The 22438-nt window shown below is 45.4% G+C and overlaps 1 protein-coding gene across 1 annotated transcript in view; it reads right to left on the reverse strand.

The window, feature by feature from the left end:
- SFMBT2 (Scm like with four mbt domains 2) overlaps positions 1-22438 on the reverse strand; it is a 117723-nt gene that overhangs the window by 89813 nt on the left and 5472 nt on the right. Inside the window, exons 2-4 of the mRNA XM_049813810.1 lie at positions 13648-13821; positions 6789-6883; positions 3160-3400 (exon numbers count right to left, since the gene is read on the reverse strand). Coding sequence (XP_049669767.1) covers positions 3160-3400; positions 6789-6883; positions 13648-13753 — 442 coding nt within the window. The 5' untranslated portion in view covers positions 13754-13821. The remainder of the gene's footprint in view (positions 1-3159; positions 3401-6788; positions 6884-13647; positions 13822-22438) is intronic.

Genomic DNA, 22438 nt, shown 5'->3' on the forward strand with positions numbered 1-22438 from the left:
CACCACAGTTAATATGCAATAAAATAGAAATCTCTGTCCCAGGACGTGACTTTAGAGCTGATCAGTGCCAAAGCTACAGACCATAAGGACAGCTTCACACTTGCCTCAGCTAGTTCATGAATAAACATCCAATTCATTCAAATGAGTTCTATATTAACTAATTTAAATAATTTTCATTTTGCTTTGAATGGTAAACAGATCTATTCTGCCAGGATAGTTGAGTTTGCAATTCAAATTACACACCGATTTGTAATGAGAAAAATATAATTAATGGCAAAGCTTGAAGTAACTACAATTTTACTCCTTTGATTTCCTGCAGGGAAGGAGGGGGTGGAGCGTGAAGCTTGCAAGCACACACGCACTCACACCGTCCTTTCATAAGCCAATACCTTTTATTGCAAACTCAAGTATTTGGCTTGAGTGGTCCTATTCCAGTGCACTGCACCATAATGTCATAGGAGGACATAACATGACTTGACATTTTACTCACAGGCACCATGATGCAATACTAACGTCACCCAATAAATAATCATGTAACAGTCTGTAAATTAAATGAGTTCCTTCTATTGGGATCATAAACAACAATTATTTGGCAGCTGCCCCTTAAAAGCTCCGTGTGTAGTGAACATTAAATCAAGCTTTATTGATTTGCTAAACTGAACCGTCCCATTTTTTTCACATCTCTCTCCCTTCTAACAAAATTCTTCGTCCTATCACTCTAGACCATTCTTGTCTGGCATCACATTTATAAGATGAGCGCTGATCAGTCCAATCTGATTCGTAAGCAGAACCAGACCATTGTCGCACTGCTGGTATATTGTCCGTTAAACAAGTCCTTCTTAGCAGATCTGCTTTTTAACCAAAGCCTTCAGCTCCTGATTAAAATCAAACCCTAATGACAGATAACTGGCCCTGGCCATGTCGCTTGCATGGTCTTGCCAACAGATATCCTCATTGTAATCAAGATGTGCAGAATCAGGCCCTTCGAAAACGAGCCCATGGAATTTGAAGCTGGCTTTCGTTTCTTCCAAAGGTTTGGCAACAAAATGGTGTGCAATGCTAAAAAGGCAAAAAAACCTCCACGGAGCTCACAGTGAACATCACTTTATAACCGATGCAAAATCTGATCCTGCAGGCTTCACCAGCTAAAACTCTCAGCGCTCCAATGAAGTTTGGCTCATTAAGATACATTCACTGATCAGCAAAGCAATTAAGCACAGGACGAACTCCAGACATCTGCATACAAGTCCAGCACTCACAAGCTACTTTGAAAAGCTGGTCAGAGCTCAGTTCTCCCTACGGAAGACAAAGAGCACTCTTGAAAATACAGGTTCTACCCTGTGGTGTCCCAATGGGAGCTATGATCTTTTGGAAACCCACCTTTGACCACGAGCTGACCCTGCAGGCAAACATCAGAGGAGCTTCGTGATTTATGAGCACGTTTAGGACCTCTCTCTTTTCCACATGAGACAAGTCCTGAAGGCTCAAATCCTCCTGGGCTTTTTAGACGCCTCATTCCAAAATACGACTCAAGCTCTTAAATGCTTAAATCTGTTTTGAAATTACAACCGACACATTTAATTTATTCTTTTATACTAAGACATATTCAACTGAACTGAGAATGGGAGTGAGGAAAAAAAAAAAACCAAACAACAACAAAACAGGGCAGTTGCCCAAATTTAAGACCCTGGTATACAGTTACATCACCCAGGCAGAGGAGAAAGGCAGTATGACGCACTGCACATTTGCAGTCATTCAAGCAAGACAATTCAGACGAAGCAGCTACAACCCAAAGAGCAGATTCCAACATTTCCATGAAAAGTGGTTGCCTCCGGTTATAAGACAATCGTTATTTTCTATTACAACAGTCGATAAGATCTCTTACCCCTTGACCCTCACATTCTGAGATTTAGTTTACAGCACTGTACACCTTTCTGGTAACATTGATTATAATCCATGTAATAAAAGGTAGTTTAAGAGACCAATAAAACAAAACACCTAACCCCTCTCACATCAGCTTGATTTACTAGTGCTAAGCCAACAGATTTCTCAGTCATATTTGTCTTCAAGACTTCTTTTTTTTTTTTTTTTAAGCAATCAATCCTCTGTTTATTCAAAATACACAGACCAGAACAAAAAGATAGGTTTAGTTCAGAGTTCGGCATATGCAAGGCAGGAACGTCAGCTCTGATTCAAAGACCGTGTCTACAGGTCACTTCTGTGGGAAGTCAGGTAACACCTATCCAGGAGAAATCACATATGGCACACAACTGGCACATACACTTTTTCCAATGGTCACATGTAACAGAAAGGAAAAGAATAACTTCAGCAGCAGAATCATTAAACGAGACTTTTCTTAAACACGTGCACAAGCTGGAGGCTAAATGTTCATCTCTTCTTCCCTCGATCCAGAATAAATGAGATGTATGGCAGGAATACGTATGAGTAACAGTGACAAGTATGCCCCTGCTTGGAGCTACGCAGTGGTAAGGATACACAACTGTTCTGTTGATGTACATAGCCAAGAAAACCCCATTTTTCTTAAACACTGGGGATCAAATTGTATTATTAAACTGTTCCGCATGGGCCACTTGGTAACTTACAGCTCTTCCATATAGCCTTTGTGCACCTAAGAGCTGATAATCGGGACATGCCCTAACCTACGATGACCAAATTTTGCTACCTTTAATCACATGTATTTACCATTGGCATCAACAGCTGCAAGAATCTGGCAATGGAAGGTTTTAAACTTTCAGGGCAAAACACTTGAGTGCACAGCCAATTTCTGATTTTGGTTACACCCAAACTGATCTTGCTTAGTTTGTTCTCACTCTGAATTTCATCCTTCTTTCCTACAAGAACGGGACAATTTTCTCCCACAACTGAAAATCACAGCTTTACAATTTAGCAGTAAGTTTCCTTGTTAAGACAGCTTCCTATAGAAGCGCCTTCTGTTGTTACCAACTAGAGTAAAAATGCCTTTGCTAGAGGCTGACTGGGAAACTGAATCACCCATTGACCCGTGGGGATCTGACCCTGACTGCGTCACCCAACACCATTTGAGGATCACGGAGTACCCATTCCAGATCAACTGAAGTCTGGAGATTAACCACCAGCCCAATACTAGAGCATGACCCTCACAAAACATACAGAACTCACCATCTGGAGGCATCAGGACCTTGTTATTCTGTGTACACCAGCCAACTGGGTGAAGATCTGCTGTCATCACGTCACACCAGAAATCCGCCCTGCGGTCATCTCCATAGCCACAGTAACGAAGCAGTAAGAGCTGTCCACATGTTGTAATGATTGTAGCCACCCAGTACGTGTCCGGATTGCTCTTGTTGGCCACTTCTAATTTCATCCCTGGTTGGAAACTGCTTTGAAGGCTGATTTCAACCTTACAGAATGAGAAAGGCATGGTGTTACCTTTTCTTCTTTGCAAGGCAAACCCCCCCTGCCCAGCTAAGCAAGATAATGTCACCCTTAAAGAGCAGCTCTGGGATAGGACATGAGCTGATTGTGCTCCTTAATCCAACCACCTCCTTCACAATCTGTCATTCCTACTTCATTGGCATATACCCCATCACACAAGGTCCTGCGTGCTCCTAAGAGGCCCTCCAGCAGCAGCGACCTCAGCTGCAGTGCATCTCAGAGAGGACTGCTATCCACCTTAAATGGGTCATTTATCATCATCATAAATCTCACTAATGCCTGGGAAAAGGTAGTATAACTCAAGTGAAGTTGCATTTCCCACTGCACAGCTCCATCAGGCAAATCGCAGGACACATGCAAGGTAGAAAGGCAGGTTCTAAGCACCCCCAGGAGTTAAACCCAACTATAATAATTAGTCCTATAACACTGAGGCACCTTTAGAGAGGCTTGACAAGCGTCAAAGCCTGAATGCTGTACCAGTCAGACCAAGGAGAGCATTTCCACTAAATCCATACCCAGCAGCTAAGCCTCAACCAATTTGCTGTCCCAGCACCCTGGTAAGGTATGATGATCCATCGCTGAAAAAAGCAAATGGTTTGAATCGCTGTCTTGCCATTGGATGGAGATGTTGCTTCCATTTATCCTGCCAGTGACGGGTCACATGTAAATTCCCTTAGGACACTGGAGATGGAGACTAGGACACTACAGGGACTGCTGTTGAACACCAGGGCCTGCTGCGGGCACATTGTATGGTATCTTCTGAGGGCCAGTGGGGTGTCTCTAGCTGCTGTCGATAAAGAAGTGGATGCCGGTCCACTGGTTCAGGTGCCAGACTTGTCTTCAGAAGACCATCCAAAATGTAGCCTGTTACTCCCTATGAGATGCTTAAGGACAGGTTCTTACAGGTTGCGTAGTACTTTATCTCCTACTGAAACTGGAGATTATAAAGCCTGGTTTAAACCTGTCTCTGATTAACTTCTCCTTTAAATGACAGGTTAAAATGCCTCTTTTACCCACAAATACAAATATAATATGGTCTACTTGGCCACCTGAGGACTTTACAGACTTGGGGATGCCAAGATGCAGAGAAAACGCTCCCCTGGCACGTCAGCAATACTCCCTTACTCATCCCACTCCAGCTTATGCCACGAGTGCTGCCCAGCCAAAGCCATTTATTATTTGCAGGTAACAACACTCCATGTGCCTTTACTTGTGTGGGCATCTCCATCAGCATCAATGCCTGGAGTCATAGAATAGCTGAGGTTGGGAGGGACCTTTGGAGATCCTCTAAGACTGAAGAAGGTCTGTGATGCTTACTACTTTACATAGTGGTAAGATGGAACTTTAGCTTTTGTGATGATAAGGGTCCTCATAAATAATTCAGGATACACGTTCATTTGTAGTTTTTCTCCTTGCACTCACCGTAAGTAAAGACCAAAGTGGTACTCTGGAGGCAAGGGACTTGTGACTGGAAATCACATGAAGACTGGAATCAAACAGACAGATAATATAATCTTCTCTGATGGCTTTCAGCTTCCTGGCCAAGCCAGGGTTTTTTGAGGATCAATTTTCAGATTGTGAAGCACAGTCTGAGCACTGTTGCCAGTACTAATTTGTCTCACATCGACAATCCCAGGATTGAGGTGCTGTGAGACACTGCAATCAGCGGGATCAGGACAAGGAGGGCATCTCCAGGCACCTAAAGACATCCTTAAGGGCTTCATGAAGCACAAAACTTTCACCTGGATCTGGTATTTGGGTTTGGGCCGGGAGCAGAAACCTGGGACAAGATGCTCTCTCCAGACAGCTGCTGGACCAAGGATAAATTCTACAATAAGCATTGCCCTGCGATTCTCCAGTATAGAGAATTATGATCCTTCATTCTGCAATACTCCACTGTTGTTAAAATGGAAGCAAAATAGGAAATGGAGGTTTGTATTTATTTTTTTTTTCAGACGTAGATGGAAGAGAGGTTTTTCATCACTGCAGCTCCTTATCCCTTCAAAACAAGCCAAGAAATCACCTGGAGACAAAGATGGTTTAATGGCATGACAGCAGTCATCCAAATAAAGACTTCTCTTAAAGTAGCAACATGTTCTTCAGGAAGCTTTCTCACTGCGGCACAACTACACTGTTCCCAAAGGACACCTCTGCCAGCAAACAGACTCAGTGTAAGACAACCCAGAGCACCACAACTAAAACCCCTCTCTTCCAGACGAAGGTGTCCACGTCCTCCAGAGCATGCAGACCAGCCGAGTGAAGCTGGAGAAGAGCCAGCGCGACTGATGAGCAGCTGTAGCAGAACAGGCAGCTACCTGCATCTGATGGGTCAGGTAGGAGGATGAGCAGCACTATCCTCATGGCACTTGCGGCTGACGACAGAGGACCACCATGACCTGCCGTGGCTTGACACAGATGAGGACATCGCCACACCTTCCCACTAGGCCCCAACATCTCCGACAGCACAGTCTTGTGGTTGAATGACAAAAGATATCCTGGAAAAATTTACCGATGTGGCCACACATGCACATCCTTGACTGTGATGAAGGACTCATATACATCAGCTTCGTGTTGGTCCCATGTTCTCATGTGACATCACACACAGGGAGCTGAATAGAATAGGTTAAACAACTGGTGGTGGATGTAGAAGCTGGTCCCAAACAACAATATCCTTGACTGTGATGGGCTCTGCTTGGAGACGGAGTCCTTTCTTCAAAGCATGCTCTCATCTTCATCAGTCAAGATTTCAGACGCTCTAAATGCTACTTGCGCTAACACGGACCAGAGCCAGAGACCATGCTGTCACTACCATGGCTGTCTACATCAGCCACGTTCACCCAGAAGAGCATCACCTACCCAAGTACTTGGTTCTCATGCTTCTGAGACAGCATCTCCAGGCAGGAGGCTGAGAGATGGTTTCCTACAGGCCATGCGGGGTGACCCTGCTAGTCAGTAAATCGGGCGTTAAGAGGACAACTTTGGAGAAATAAGGTGGGATGAATCTCTACAGGTTGCGATGGACAGCAATGAATAGAGAAGAAAAAATAGACAAAGAGAAATGAGTGCATTATAAGCAAAAGGAGAGCAACAGAAGCCCTCAAAAATGGAAAATTTGAACCCAAGGCAGAGGATAAGGCAGTGGCATAGACAGTGCTCCGAGCTGTGACTGCAGATGATGCAAACACAGAGTTCACCTAACACCAGACGGGGGCTATTCCTACGCAGGTTGCCACACGCACAGAGGGACAATTTCTCTCCAAAATGGTTAGACCGCAGTTCAGTTCTCCAGGGACCCCTGAAAACCAGAAGAGGGAACGCGTGCAATGCCCGCGAGAATCAGACGAAGCACGTACGTGTTTGAAGGAAGTGTGGGGAGCAGCACTGGCTCCTGTTTCCTCCAGGAACTCGTCCCAGTTGAAGTCTGTGTCCTCAATGCTGGAGCCCTCATCTGTTCAAAAGAAAGAAAAAAAGAAAAAAAGAAAAAAAAACAGCCTAAAACACAGCCAAAGAAGGCAAAAGTTGTGTCAGAGAGTTCAGGGTGAGAATAGCAACCAGTATAAACATCAACACAAGGGAAAACAGAAAGCTTGTTTTAAAGATCTGTGCTTATTGGTTTTGACCGGCTCTTACTACACTTTGAGCAGACTTTGGGACTTTAGCAGCCAACACCGTGAGAGCAGAAATGACTCTGCTTTCATGGCATTGGGGAACAAACCTGTCATACTGCAACAGGCACTTGTGCTCTTTTATTTTGTATTTGATGACTGTCTTGCTCCAAGGGAAGTGGCTGCCTGTCCATTATCACAAAGGTGCAACAGCCTTGCTCGTGCCCCAAAAGTGGGTCACCCAGCACTGTTAATTACAGCAGCGTCCTAGTGATAATATTAGAAGTTGCTTCTGGTGGCTGAGCAGTGTGTAGAGCAAACACCCCAACCCTTCAGGCTAGGGAGCCCTATTTTCAGTCCTGCCACCCTTTTTCTCCTTCTTCAGCATCCCTCCACCCAGCAATCTCAGCTGAGGCCTCCACACCTCCCTCTTCCCCCAAGACTACAGCTGTTTTCTCCCAAATCCCCCACCAACCCTCGCCAGACCATTATTGCCTTCTTGTCCTCGCCCCATTTCAGATTTGGGGCTCTGCATCACGGCTCCCTCACCCACACCACTGCTCCACACAGTCATTCCCCACAGTGAAGGGCTTGACATTACTAATCTTTATTTTTTTTTTTTTTTTTATAACCGTGCTGAGTAGAGCAGAGCTGAGGCCCCAAACATTGCTGAAACACACAAAGCAATAATTAAAAATAAATCTTCTTTCACTTACAGAAAAATCAGCCAAATCTGATTGTTTTCATTTTGTTCCCAAGCAATCTTGCAGACCCAGTTTCATCCCCAGAGCAAAAAATATTTACGGTCTAGCAATGAGCTCCTTGCAATGAGCATTTATCAGGCAAACTCTGCGAGACCCTTACCTGCCCAAACATTCATCAGCGTGGTCATGATGTAATTAAAGTGACTCATGACAAACTGAATTAAGAAACCTCCCCAGACAGTTTTATGAAGAAAACGGCAGGGTTAATTTATTGCAATTATTGCTACAGGTCTCCAGTTTTCAGGACCAGAAAATTATGTTGTGCAATGGGAATCTCTCATTATTAAAAGGGGAAGACACGGGTTTTATTTGCTGCCTATGGAGCCAGACATACATAGACAAGGGGGAAAAAGGTGGATCAGAAGAGGGTTTTTGAGACAGAGCTAACGGAGGGTAAAGATCTGTCTGGGAGTTCAAAGAGGAGCTCTGAGCTGTCAACGCTGTTAAACACTTTGCACACTGCTGCATCAAGTAAGGTCATATTCCTTGCCTTAAACTCAAATAACCTGCTTAAATATGAGGATGTAAATCGACATTTACTCTGGTGATAAAGTAGCTATGAGATGACTTCTCAACTCAGCAAGACAAGAAATAACCCAACCCCATGATTACAACCTGAAAACAAATACAATTTAGAATAAGAGATGGGCTTTGTTTTGTTTCTTGCCATCATTGCAAAAGCCTCCAGGCATAGAACCTGGCTCTACTTGAGATATTTGACCCAAAATAAGGGGTTTCTTCATTCTCGACTGAAAGATAAGCCACAGCTTGACTACATGGTAGGTGCTTGGTGCAAAAATTGCTAAGAGTTTCCCTCATCTGTATCATGCAGGCAGGCAACTTAAATGATCAGGGAAATTCTTCAGCCTTAATGTCTGCAACCCTGTGGAGTTAATGTTTTAGAGAGGAGCCAGGTCCAGAGATTTCAAAGGCTCAGCCTCTAAAATAACGTTAGTCCCCAAGTAGCTGGGCAGATATGGTTATCCATCCCAGGCTTAAAATTACTCCAGTGCTTAAGCAACTTTCTACCTTGAGCACAACCAATCCCCGTCCCACTAAAAGTTAGAAGCATCTGATGTGAAAAGCTAAAAGCACATCCCCTCTGCCTGGCTGCTGCCTGCTTCTGCATCCATCTGCGCTTGGGGTGTTGGGATGGGCTGCTCAACAACCCCAAGGAGATCTTCACCTCAGGACACCTGACATGGACAGGACATTTCCAGGTCAGCCCTGGGCTCCCTTCTCTTCTGCTCAGATACTTCCACTTCAGACCATGAGGCATTTCCCTCAGCCCACGATGCTCACTGTATATCATCAGTTTTTAGTCCCACTTTTTGCTCTAACCTGTTGGGCGAGTCCAGGGAAGCATCTCCTTTTCTCCAGCCCCTCTCAGTAGTCTTATGGGAAGGAGACACTCCACAGAGCAGCAGAAGCAGAGATTTTTAGGCAGTTCAATATATAAGCTCCAGCCCTTGCAGGGAGCAATGTCTCCAGGGTTGGCAAAATCTTCTCCAGAATTTGGCAACAGCACGTTAATTACGTTAGCATTACAGATGCTAGTTATGGATGCAACAAGTCCTCCTGTACTTCATAATCTTATTACTCGTGATCTACTCTGCCACATGCCAACACTGGCCCCACTGTTCCCACAGCCCCCCTGGCAGGTTCATTCACACGCAGTCCAGCAAAACTCACAACAGCACCTCTTTAAAAAAAGTATTGCCCAGCTCTCTCCTTTCTAAACCCAAACAGAGAGGCTTCAAGACCCTGGGGGGAGGCAGCATGAGAGCTGCAGCCTTCCCTCCCTGTTAGTTCATTTCTCTCTGACACATCACAAGTCTGACTCCTCTACCGTGTTTTATCTGCAGACTTTATCAGGAAATTACTTTTACAAGGTCTGTAAAAATAATGTCAGAGTACTCATTTATCACAGCATCAGCGTTCTATTTTGCTTCATTTTATCACAACGGATTTTGAAGGGACCGTAGGTTTCCAAAATGTTCTTTTAATGGACTTTGTTCCCTTCTAGAAATCCGGCAGGGGGGGCATCCAGAGCAGAGACAGCGTGGTCCAGGGATGAGACCGGCCCAAGGGACCCAACCCCATCCACACACGTAACGGGACTGTGCACAAATTTCCTCATCCATCAGAAAAGCCCTACTGCTGAGGAGCAGAGGACACCTCTTCCCAACCTCTCTGAATTGCCTGGAAATCCCCCAATTAAAAGGCAGACAGAGAAACGCAAAGTCTCTTCATACACAACAACAAAGATTGCTCCCGCTTCAGAAGCGGTTATCACAAAGCCGATCTGCTCGTCTCTCAAGTCCCGCACTCCAAGAACAAAGTCCTGGCTCTGCTGGAGAGCTGCAAAACCCCAGGTGCCAACATTTCACAGAGCGCCCTGCGAGATGATAGATTTGGCATTCGGCCTATTTTAGATATCAGCTCCCTTTCCAATTATTGGTACTTAGGCCCAGTGCTCTTTCTTAATGAAAGAGTCAAGGCTGGCTAGCCTACAATACGGTGATGTATAAACAAGCCCAGGATGGCAAATAAAATCAACAAGTCATTATCCGTGAGCCTCTCAATGGCTTTAAAGTGCTCATGTATTGACACTATAAAAACGCAACGGTTCCAGCTGTTAAAGGCCTCCTGGGATGTTTGGCTATGGGAAATAAAGGGCATAAAGACCCAAAACCTGTGGCTCGAGAAACACAGATTTTTCCCAGGCTTCACTGAAGGAGAACGTATTTGTGGCAAATTACTTAGCCATCTTATTATAGCACACAGATACGTTCATGACTTTTTGAGTGAATAGAGAACCAAAATGCTTTTACCATTTAACACAGCAAGTGAGGTGGGGGGTGGGGGGGACCTAATCAACCACAAACCTCTGGCATGGCCTTGGGAAAGTCACCAAGATCCATATCCCCGAAGAAATTTAGGCACCGCAGGCCAGTTCTTCTCATTCCAAAACCAATGTCTATGGTTGGCCAACTGAATCTCGTCCTAGAGGCTCCACAAATCCCACCTCGAGAGAGGGGTCTGCATCATGGGAGCAACAAGGATTGAGATGTTCCCTCCTGCTCCAGCCAGGGTTAGCTTGCTTCATCCTCAGTGGGGAGAAACAGGCAGCTCCGGACGGCAACTCAACCCAAAGGCAACCCAACACCTGTGCTAAAATGGGATGACTTGCTTTCTGGAACTGTATCTTTCTCTTCACTGGTGATACAGGTAGCATCAGCGGACTAGGTTTTGTAAGGTGTTTTAAGACACCTCAGCTCCAGTTTCAGGTGTCTGACTCCAGATGACCCTCAGCAGTCATCTCAGTCACACTACAGAAGGCAGGCTCTTTCTCTTTCATGTCTATGGGAGAATCCAGGGTAATATTTATGTTCTTCTAAGGTAACATATGAGTGTCCTGCTTTCTTTAGGTGGGCTGAATCCAGGTTTTTCATCACAGCTCCTCCATATCCACACATCCTCCCCTTCACACAGAGACAGTGCACTTTTCCTGTATCCTTTGCCTCCTCCTGGATGCCTAAAGACATCCATTAGATGAGGGCAACCATCTATGATCGCCCACCAGGTAAGTTCCTATCATCCAACTATTTCTGGTTCAGGGGTTTCCTTGAGACAAACATCATCTCTAAGCAGTTAGTATACCACATCTTTCTTCCACAAGCATGTCCAACTTCCCTCTGAAGCCATCTGAAACAAGCAGAATCACTGCATATACCAGGGGAAAAAACCCAAAACTTTGGCTGGCCTAACAAGCCCACAGCACAGGAAAGTTTCCACCTCTCTGTGTCCCAGCTAACATGCAGAGCTTGAGAGCCCAGTTGAATCTACAAGCATCATGGCAAGACCAATTGGACTACCCCACATTTCAAACACGTTTTCACACAGCCAGTTTGCATTTTTTTATAGGACATCCCTGTCATTTTTTCCTACCGCTGCTGACATCTTGAAAGCCCATCTGCATTTCCATCTCAATTGCACAAGCATTATGCAGTTGCTTGCTAAGAGCTGCCCAGGTGGTCACTGATAACCTGCAAGCCAACTGTCCCACCCTTGTTTATTATTTTCACGGTAAAAGTTGCAGAAGATGGTTGCACTGCACAAGGGGCTGTGCAAGACAGCTCATCCTCACCCTAAAAAGCTTACAAAGTCACCTCAAGGGCCACAGCTCATAGTTCAACTGGCACGGTCTCACATTGCTGTGAGTCCTCCCCCCCACCCAAACTAATTAGTGAACACGGCAAAGATTCAAATACCAGTCACAGCTTTCCAATGGGTGGTGTCCAGGGAAATAGGAAAATCACTGAGTCACTGCAAGAAGTGAAGAAACTAAAGGCTGGGTGGCCAAATTTCTGAGGTGCTGAGCAAGAAGCAGTGAAAAGCAGACCAAACCCACAGCTTTGCAAAGGACTTCAGCACAGCACTGACCAATAAACCACAAACAGCACCACTGGAGAGAAAAGTTGCAGAAGACACCGAAGGCAAAGCATGCAGAGTTTTAAAGTGATCACCCCAACACTGCTACCGTCGCATTTGAGGAGCGGTGAATTAGTGATTCACCACCGGTGAGGGCACCGAAATTGGTACACTTGGAAGACATGGAATTAGACTTAAGGCATCCATTTAGGAGGCCAACCTGCAAGCACAGACTCATCGGCTGTTTACATCTTAGGATCCTTTTGTCAAGAATAGCTCTTACAAAAATGCAAGCACTCAAGCATGTAAGCACCAACACAAGTACTACAATGCAAAACCAAACACTTTTGTACAGATTAACTGACCGATAGCTCAGTGGTGTTCTCTGCAAGTTCATCAGTTGACCTCTCCCATGCAAACACAGAGCAACGATGAAGTTACAAGTTATAGCTGAGCCAAATTAACAGTTCAATGCCACTAGGAGAGTGGCATTTCCTACCAGCATGTGCTCTGGCACACACTCTTCCTCCAGCCAGTTCAACTCACAAAGGTGGCAGAAAATTATTGAGGGTTTTTTTTCCACTGGATCACCTTTCTGCTGGGTTAGCAAGTTGATTGACTCGGCCTGGGGTGTGATAGGCAGCAGAGGTGGTGCAAGAGAAGAGATGGTATGAAGAGGTGTCTTCCATTTTGGCATCAAAAAGAAAGTAGATTGGGTCTAGCTATAATGTGCAACTTCACCCTAAGATACAGTCTCCTCCTATTAAAGCTAGATACGGAAAGTTAAAGCACCTAATTCCAGAAGAAATCACCAGAAGTTAGCACTTATTTTTCTCTATCTACCATGACGATGCCCAAATTTAGTGCAGTGAATCTTCCCCTTTATGTGCCCATCCCAGAGCATTACAAAACATCCAGTCATACCATGAGCACAAGGACAATGTGTGACCAACTCTCCACTGGTTGGTCTAATGTTTGTGAAGCCCCCTCACCTGAAGCACTCAAAAATATTCTGGAGGAAATGAGGGTGAAGGGTCAAAACAAGGGAGAAATACTGTAATTTCTGAATGTTCATTTCCTCTCTTTAACCACAAAACTCCAACAAAATAAAAAAAGGGTGGGGCAACAGAAAGAACACAATATGATGTCCTGGGAAAGGTGTTCCATTGCTTTTTGTTTAAATTTTGAATAGCTGCTACATACTGTAGAAGAGATCTAGAAGAAAATCTCAAATTTCCCAACCCATCAATCATGGGACACAGCCTAATCCGTAAGACCCAAAAAAGGCCTTCAAGCTGTACAACCCTTCCCAACGCTCCCCCGGCAACATGGCTGTCCCCACCCGTACCGGTGATCAGTTGGAGGGTTGTACCAGCAAAGACGACCCACGGGGTTGAAGGAGAGCTCACCTGAATCAAACTGCTCCATGTTGCCGTTAGCCGGGCTCTGACCCTTCTCCGGGGAGAGATGTTGGGTCTCTTGCATGGTGGTGATGAAAGACGCCCTTGTCTCCATGGTTCAGAGGAAGAGGCCTTGCCTTCCTTCCTAATTCATCCTGCAGCAGGGAGCGCCTAGAGGACAAGCTAAAAGAAAGTAAAACAATGAGTGATTTGTTCTACCTACACCGACCCATTCCATGTTGATTGTAACCCTTCAATCCTGCTCTCTCCTTCCAAGGTGAAGCTAGGGTTGGATGAGGAACCACAACGAAGGGCATGTCCCCTTCGTGGCAATAATATAAAAGCAGAAACAACAACAATAATAACATACAAGATAATGAGGTAATAAACTATATCCCCACTACTCAACACAAAGGATGCACATCTCAAAGTTCAGTCCAACAGAGAGGGTTGTGCCATAAGGTGGCACAACCGGTGCCAAGAAAAGGCACCCAGGAAAGGCCAACTCAACCATGCTCCAACAAGTCCAGTTCTTGGCATCCAACTTTTTGATGGCTAACACTGTGTGAGGTATATCTCACTCCATACATATTCAAACTTCCGAAGGCGTATATTTGTGATAATGAAACAGAGGAAATACTGAAGGGAGAATACTTGGGAGAGACTGGAATAACTCTAGAAAATAAAGTTCAGCATGCAGAATGCAGATACTCTAATGAAATAGTGCTGGCTGCAACTGTTTCTCAAACGAAGGCTGACCTAAGGTAACTGCACCAGTTAGTACCGTGCAGGGTAGCAAATATTCACTCAGCTGTAGATTGGGTTATGTTGGCAGAGTAGATTCTTCTAGAAGGAATGACCGCAGTAAATACAAAGCGGAATAAAAACACGCAGAGATGAAAAATGATATGAAAAAGGGAATACAGACTGACTAGATCTTGAATCAGACACCAGGCTAAATGAGAACTGTATTTCTACCTACAGTAAGCCACCAGACAAGCAATACCCAGAGATACACCCTTAGGAGCAGATTAAAAAGAACTCCAAAGTGAGCTTTTCAGTAAAACTCTCCGAGATGGTGATGAATTACGAGGTGTCAAAGGAGGACTGAAAAAGAGAAACCAAGAGCTCGGGTTATGGGCAGAGAGGGAACTAGCTATTCACACAAGATATGCTAAAGCAAAGACAGATAGTAGGGAAGGTGTGTGTCCAGAATATACGATGTGGAGGACTGGTCCTGCTTATTAGTGGACGCGTCCAAGACTTGCATGACAGAGAGGACTATGCTGGCAGCACCGATGCCAAATGCCCTGCAAGAAGCGTGACTAAAAGTAGGAAAAAAGTTTACTGCCAGAGGCCAGGCAAAGCAGGAGGTAATAAGATTGTAAAAATATTATGGGATTTTTTTAACTTTTACTACTTAGGAAGCATATTCAGGAAGGCCAGATATGGTGGTTATAAAATAGAAAGAGGGAGAGTGCTCTGTCATAGATTTTTTCGCTCCCAGTTTTTAAGGCTGTTCCAATGAAAATTGCAAAGAAGAAAGGGACATGTGTAAGCAGTTATAGGAGGAACTAAAAAAGATGAGGAGCCTGTCAAGTCTAAGTGCATGTTTTGGGTTTGCGTGGTGGGGCTTTGGTAGTGGGGAAGGGGAATCCAGGTGTGGCTCCTGTGAGAAGCTCCTAGAAGCTATCCATAGCGATATCCATGAACTGAACCACGGTGGGACTGTCTGCTGGAGCGATCACAACAGCATCGTGGCAACTGCAATCAAACCAGGCTAAAACCACGAGTGTTTCACAAAGCGTCACTGGTAGAAGTAAATTACCAAGGCAGGTGATACAACCTCCAACTGAAGGTTGTTTGGGCAAAGTTAGACCCCCATCAGCAATTTGCACTCCCCACCCCAAAGAAACCTGCTAATGAAAGGATAAAAATATTTTCAAAAAAAGAGAGTGTAAACCAATTCAGAGCAATATGCTTGTTGGTCTCCTTGCAAAGTGTTTAGTATACTTCGAGCACTCCATAAATAATAATGATCACTTCCCCACTGCGATGGCCACTACAGCACTTCATCTTTATTCTTTGTTGACATGAGACTTGCTAATGAATTAAGTGTATTATATACTATGAGTATTTTGAGTGCAGCTAACCTCGGAACACATGTATCACTCATCCCCAGTGTATATTACATTTCAATTAACCATGAAACGAGAAGCAATCAGTCTATTGAAAGTCAAAAAACACTTCTCCTTTGGTAGAGAATGCATCCATAAATATCATTGATAATAAATTGGTTAAGTATCAGGATTTTACATCAACCTTGTTAAACATGAGAGGAGAGAAGGTGTCAGCTGAAGCTAAACCTTGAGTGGATTCAGCTGTTTTCATTTTTGCCTAGGACCAGACAATGATGGAAGGTAATCTGGGTCTATTAAAAAAAATAAATAAAAAAAAAAAATAAATAAAAGGATGGAGAGAAACAGAGAGATCAATTTAAACACAACAAATCAATCACCTTAAAAAGAACTCTGGGTTAACAATATAAATACCAAGAAGAAAGATAAGCCTCTTGGTAGTGTAGTTAAATCTTGTGACACTCCTATGATGCTGATAAGACAAAGTTATGAGCTGATAAAAAGCTGAAGGTATCCAGTCAGATGACAACAGTATTTGCTGTTTCTTATGCAGTCAAGCCCCAAATCTGCCACCAGACCCATGAGAAAAGCCCATTCCCCTGGGTGAGGGAACTTCCCATCAGAAATGGAAAATGGATGGGAAAACCAGCAGGAACCTGCACGAGGTGTCTGCAACACGGCTGGGATCCATCCTTGGTGGCCACGTCTGGGGCTGGGTTTGAGCCCACTTCAATTAAAAAGGGGCAGTCCAGAATCTCTTAGCCAGATTCAGCAATGTCATCAACATTTTTGTTTGTTTAACTCTATTTTAATGTATTTTTTGCTTAAGCTATGGCCCACTTGAAGTTTTTGAAACATCGTGTCAAGAGCATCCACATCCCAAGAAAACTGGATCTGTCAGACACTGTAGCTTATCTTCTTATTTTGGGAATAACTAGTTTACCATCTATGGCAGGAGAGCATTTAAGTATTTTCCCAATACTATGTGACAACAAGACCAAACCCTTATGCAAACATAAGCTTCAAGATAGCTCTGAGCCTTCGTGTTGATACAACTAACTAGCAAAGAAAGCTGACATAGGGTATTAATTTTTCACTTCTTATTAATTGCTGCTAATTAACACTTCAAACAGAGTCCCCAGCCATACTGTTAACAGTAGCATGCTGACTGGCCTGCAATCATCAACATTAAACAAGCAGCACACACCACTGTACTCCGATTTCTCTCTCGGTCTGAAGAAACCTGTGTCCACTGGAAACCAAATTAAGGACCACAAGCCACATTGCCAGCCTGTAAACCAGGGGAGGGGAAACAACAGCAAAAGAGGCTCAAGGTGATGCTACGCTAGGCGGGAACACAAAGGAAAATATTATGAAATGCATTTGAAAGAGCAGGGAGGGGGCAAATTCCCTGGCTTCAGATCCCTTGTTCATTGTTTCTGCACAGTGGTGGTTCAAACCGACCCGATTCTTCCCCCATGCAGCTCCCATTCCCCTGGTATTTAATGCAGATTCCGACTCTTAATTCACAGGCAGAAAAGGCCGGCCAATACAAAAAAAGAATCTCTTCTATTTCCCTCTTCCCACGGCTGTCAGTCTCAGCCGCACGATTATCTCAAACACGCTGCCTTGTCATTTGTATCAATATTGGCTCTTTGTATAAGTGCCGGCGTTGGCTTCTTTGCACCATTTTACATTTCTCATCTCTTGTCAACCCCACCCTGGTTCTCCTTCCTTTGGAGTAAGCCCCTGTAGGGAGATGTCCCCTAACCCCACACACAAATCCAGCACCCTAGGGCTCTCCCTTAGAGTAATTCCTGAAAAAAATTACTTTCTCCCTCCAATGTATGCTTGCTTAACTGGGATTGACATAAAAAAGGCAGGCTGCTGGAACAGAACATGCAAAAAAGGTCCTACATCCTTGAAACCTCCTACCTGAATAGTGCATCTGTTGAGCCAACGTACCGCTGAGTCCTGAATGGCGGAGAAGTAGAAATCCCACGGCTTTCCCAGCGATATGGCCCCTGCCTCCAAAATTCGGTAACATTCATCGACCCGAGATGGTCCCACCTCCCAGTAAGAAGCCACTTGATGAGTACAGCAGGGCTGCAGTAGGGGCTTCCAGCGTGACCCCATGTCCGTGGTGAAGAGCCCCCACCAGGGACATGTTGAGTGGGAGGGTGGGTCCGTGGGCAGCTCCAGGGCTCACTACATTTCCAGAGCTCGACCCCAGGTATTTTAGCCTATAAGGAATCCCCATTTCTTTTTCCAGCCAAGTGGGAGGGAAGCTGAACGTGGGGTGGTCCCAGCAGACTTCCCTGGTGAACGCATCTGCTGATTTCACCCAGTCCCCTCAAAGCCAGGTGCCACCACGTGCAGTTTCACGTAGCCTCTACCATCTTCAAGCCTTTTGCAGGACCGTGAGTAAAAAAGCCACTGCAAAGCAATCAAGGAAACCGTTTTGAAAAAAAGGAGACCAGATCCACCCGCCGGAACAATTAGGAAACTGCAGCAATTGGTGCTGAGGCTCTCAGTAAACAGGACAGGGCTGTGCTGAGACCTGCCCTGCCTCAACCCAATCCCAGAGCCGAGATGCTCACTCCAGTTGTCTCCTCTTCCATCCTACCTCCAGAACATCATTTTTTTCTGTGTCCCCCATCTGGCCAAATGGCTTTACACTGGGTAAAATGGGGGCACCTAGGCTGGAGCAGATGGAGCAAAAGCCTAGACAGGACACAGGTGATATCAGACCAGGTCCCAACTCCATCGTTGACTTCACCTTGGGGTTTTCCAGCACAAAAATTCCCCATGAACCAGCACTACATGAAACGATGCCCACCAATCCTACCCACCTCAGGTGGGATTTGTCTCACCTACTCAATCCTTTGCAGCTAACCCAAAGAAAGCATCTCCAAAGGACGATTTGTGCGGTCCGAGTCAGACACCCAAAATTCGGATGAGACGAACAACCCTCTGGGGGTGCCTGTGCTTGCACAGCACCTGCTAAGATTTCAGACATCCAAATTTGCCAGCAAACAAACTGAAGAAGCGACATGCTCAGATGCCATATGGTACTGGCCCTGTGTGTGGAGCAGGGTGAAGGGGGACTCGCCCCTATGGGACTAGATCTAGGACACACGCCAGTTGGATGCCACAAGACCAACCCTGAATCATGCTCTCCCTCCTCAGGTGACCCACCAAGGCATCTTCTCACCCACGGGACACAATACAAAGCCAGACATCACCCAAGATTAAGGGGAAAAAAAATACCAAGTCAACATTGCGCTCCTGCAGCCCTTCTGGTCGCCTCCATTGCCCGTTAGCCTAGAAATACCCGTGTCCCAGTGGATCCCAGCCGAAGTAGACACCGCGATCAGTCTTCCCAGTACCCAGACTGCAAATCACAACACACTCAACCTCTGATTTTTACAGCTCAAGCCAAGTCACCAGCGTTCCCTTCCAGGTCTGAAAGTCTGGACCTCCATTCCTTGCTTTTGAGCAATGCAGGTGACCTTTTTCAATGCTCAGAGACCACCTCCAAGAGCATGCAGGCAACGTAAAGCAGTAAACTCAGTCTCCAACTCCCCAAAAAGCTAGTTTATGGGCAATGCTGCACATCATCCCACGGCATTTAACACAAGGATGCACAGGACTAAGACTGTGGCTGAGAAGAAAGTCTGCTCCTCTAGGCAGAGGTCCCTAAATAAAACCATACTTCAGGCAGGATTGCTAGTGGCAGCCTGCCACAATATTTACACCCCCGAGCATCTGCACAACGCAAATGGAGGCTCATTTGGAAGGACTATTGAACACATCAAGGAACAGCTTTCACCTCCTAGAGAAAGAGCCTGTCTCTCTTCTCAGACAAAGTACCAGTTGGAAACCTTTTAAGGATCACTTCTTCCAAATTCCTGTCTATTTTTTATTATTTATTTGAGAGCTTCCCTCGCCAAATGTTTTCACTTATATCAAGTGACAATTTCTCTTTCATATTCAACACCCCACAGGATTTTATCAGGGGCAAATTACTGCTTTGAACAGCGCTCTGTTGGTTAAGACGTACTCTGGGGTGGAAGAAACAGATCCCATCTAAACTGGAGAACTAGGAATGTTCACAATATTCAAATATATAAAAAACAGCTGAAAGGGGAAAGAGTATAATCTGTTTTCCATGTTCTTGGTGGATCGAAGAGGAAAGCTTGGGTTTAAACTGCAGGAGGGGACATTTGATTTGGGCATGGGAAGAAATCACTAATAATGAATCTGGTGAAGAAGCGGGATAGACTGTGGGAAGGGCACAGGGCCTTGCTTTTTGGAAGGGTTAGGATGCTGATCTAGCCAGAAACAAATCTTGGTATAATTAGTCCCACCCTGGGATAAGAGATGGTCTGTACAAGCCCTGGAGGTCCCTTCCAGCCCTCCTGCTCCAGCCACTCAACAGGGCTGATCTTCCTGCTCTTGAAGTCAAGCATCAGTATCATTTGTGCAGCAGCACAGAAAATAGATGACTAAGGCTGGAGGGAAATCGTGCAAAAATGGGAAACTAGAGGAACCATCAGAGCAGGGATGGTCTGGATTGTCCATCCTGAAGGGGAAGAAGGAGAGGAACCAAACTTCTCTGAAGACACATGGTGGAGAAAGGATCACGCGAGGTGGTGACAGCCCTCCAGAACTCAGCAGGTCCTTGCTCTCCTCTCTTCTTGCCCTGGTGCCGAATGCCTCATACTTTTTATGCCAACAGAGACAAACCTGTTTCACAAAGCAATTTTCTCATCCTCCCTACCTGGCACACCCTGGAGTCCAGGATACACACAGAGATAAGCAGCAGTACGATAAGGTAACAGAAAGTAAAATAAATCTAATTAGAGAAACTAACTTGTTTACAGCAAAAAGCCCTGCAGTATTAAGAGGGGAAAAAAGGAGGAAAAAAAAAAAAAAGAGAGAGATAGATTACAGGCAGGCACACAGACTTAGGTACACATCCCACTCTTAGCTGCCCTATGTGTAAATACAACCTAAGGACCTAGAGCTGGACTTAAAGCAAAAACCTGCCACAAACTTCACTGAGGACTAGATCAAACCTCTAAAATTAAAAGCACTTTTTCATTAAGTTTCCCTTCTCCCAAGCGAGCTGGGTGTTTTATAACCAAGCGCTACAAGGCATTGCTGCCACACCTGCATCCCTGCCATCGCCCCCGCTAACCCTGGCCGTCCCTGCCTTCAGCATCCCGCGAAGCACACGTGCATGGCACGGTACCGTCCTCAGCGCCCACGTCAGCTGGCTGCGGGACCCTCCCAGATTCGGATGCCAACAGCAGGATCTGGCCCCAAAACCACCCCGCAGCGCTGCCAAAAACAGCCAGGCAAGGCGAGCGGGTGCCTCTCCCCTGCCCTGCGTTTGCATTACTGACGCTCATTCCAAGCAGCTGTAAAATCCCCTCCTGTCACAGCACTGGTATTTTACATCATGTTTCCGCAGATATAAATGTCGGCGTAAGGTGCCAGGCCAGGGACAGCGAGGTCGCCATGTACTAATTCTTCTCATTTCCAGCTGTTCTGTTATCTACTAGGTGGCTGTCACCTTCTCCGTGATTCAACAGACAATTTCTACGATGTAGCCCCGCTCTGGTAAAGCACTTCTACCCATGCTAAGGACCCAACACACACCAACTACTTGGGGAATACGGCATATTTAAGAATAGGCATCGTCTAAAGCTCTCGGCCGAACCAGGGCCATGAAGACGACCGAATCAGCATCTCCAATGCCCTTTACAACAGGCAAAAGAACTGCAGGGAAGAAGCACAGCAGCAACATCAACCATCTGCAACGCCCTGTCTTCTCCCACCTCCGTGTCTGAAATGGAGCTGAAACGAGGAAGCCTTTTAGATGGGTAACTTGAACACACACAGCTGCTTATCACCCTGAAACATCTCATCCGATGCTTATCATCTCAAAACACCAGCCCCGTGGATCAAAACAAATCTCAAGTCAGACCCCCTGAACGGGACCCATTAGCCAAGCGATAAAAGTCACCCAGTGGGAAACACAAAATACTGTTTTCATGGACTGAATTTAGGGCCCAATTCAGAAGTCCCTCATCAGCCAAAACTCCCATCGCCCGGGGCAATCAGTTCTGCCTTCTATGTTGCAGTGCTTTGCAGCAGTCGGAGCCATTTTCCAAAAAAATAATACGAGATGCAAACCAGAACCCAGGAAACATCTGCCATCCGATTCCAACGCTTTTTAGGAAAAATGACATTTTAGGTCTTGGCACTGTTTGGTTCATTTAAACAGCACAGCTGATCAGCATTTGGGCTTAGTCCTACACACGCTTACATCCCTTTCAGTGCTTTACATCCAGAAGCAGCTTCATGGACTGGCAGAACCTGCCAAAAAAAAAAAAAAAAAAAGAAAAAGATGCAGCCATCTCCTGCCACCCCTTGGTACAACAGCAGGAGGAGGAGGAGGACCCTTCCCTCCGCCAAGTGCATGTGAGGGCAGCCAGCAGACCCCTGCCAAGGTCTATCCAGAACCAAATTCCACAAGACAATTTAACTCAGAGTCCTGCGAGTCACATTTACGGGGCTAATTTCACCCCATTTCTCTAAGAAAAGACAAATTGGATTCCCTTTCATTCCACAAGTGGCTTCTGAGATATGAA

The sequence above is a fragment of the Accipiter gentilis genome, chromosome 11 (genome assembly GCF_929443795.1).
Source record: "Accipiter gentilis chromosome 11, bAccGen1.1, whole genome shotgun sequence".
Lineage (NCBI taxonomy): Eukaryota > Metazoa > Chordata > Aves > Accipitriformes > Accipitridae > Astur > Astur gentilis.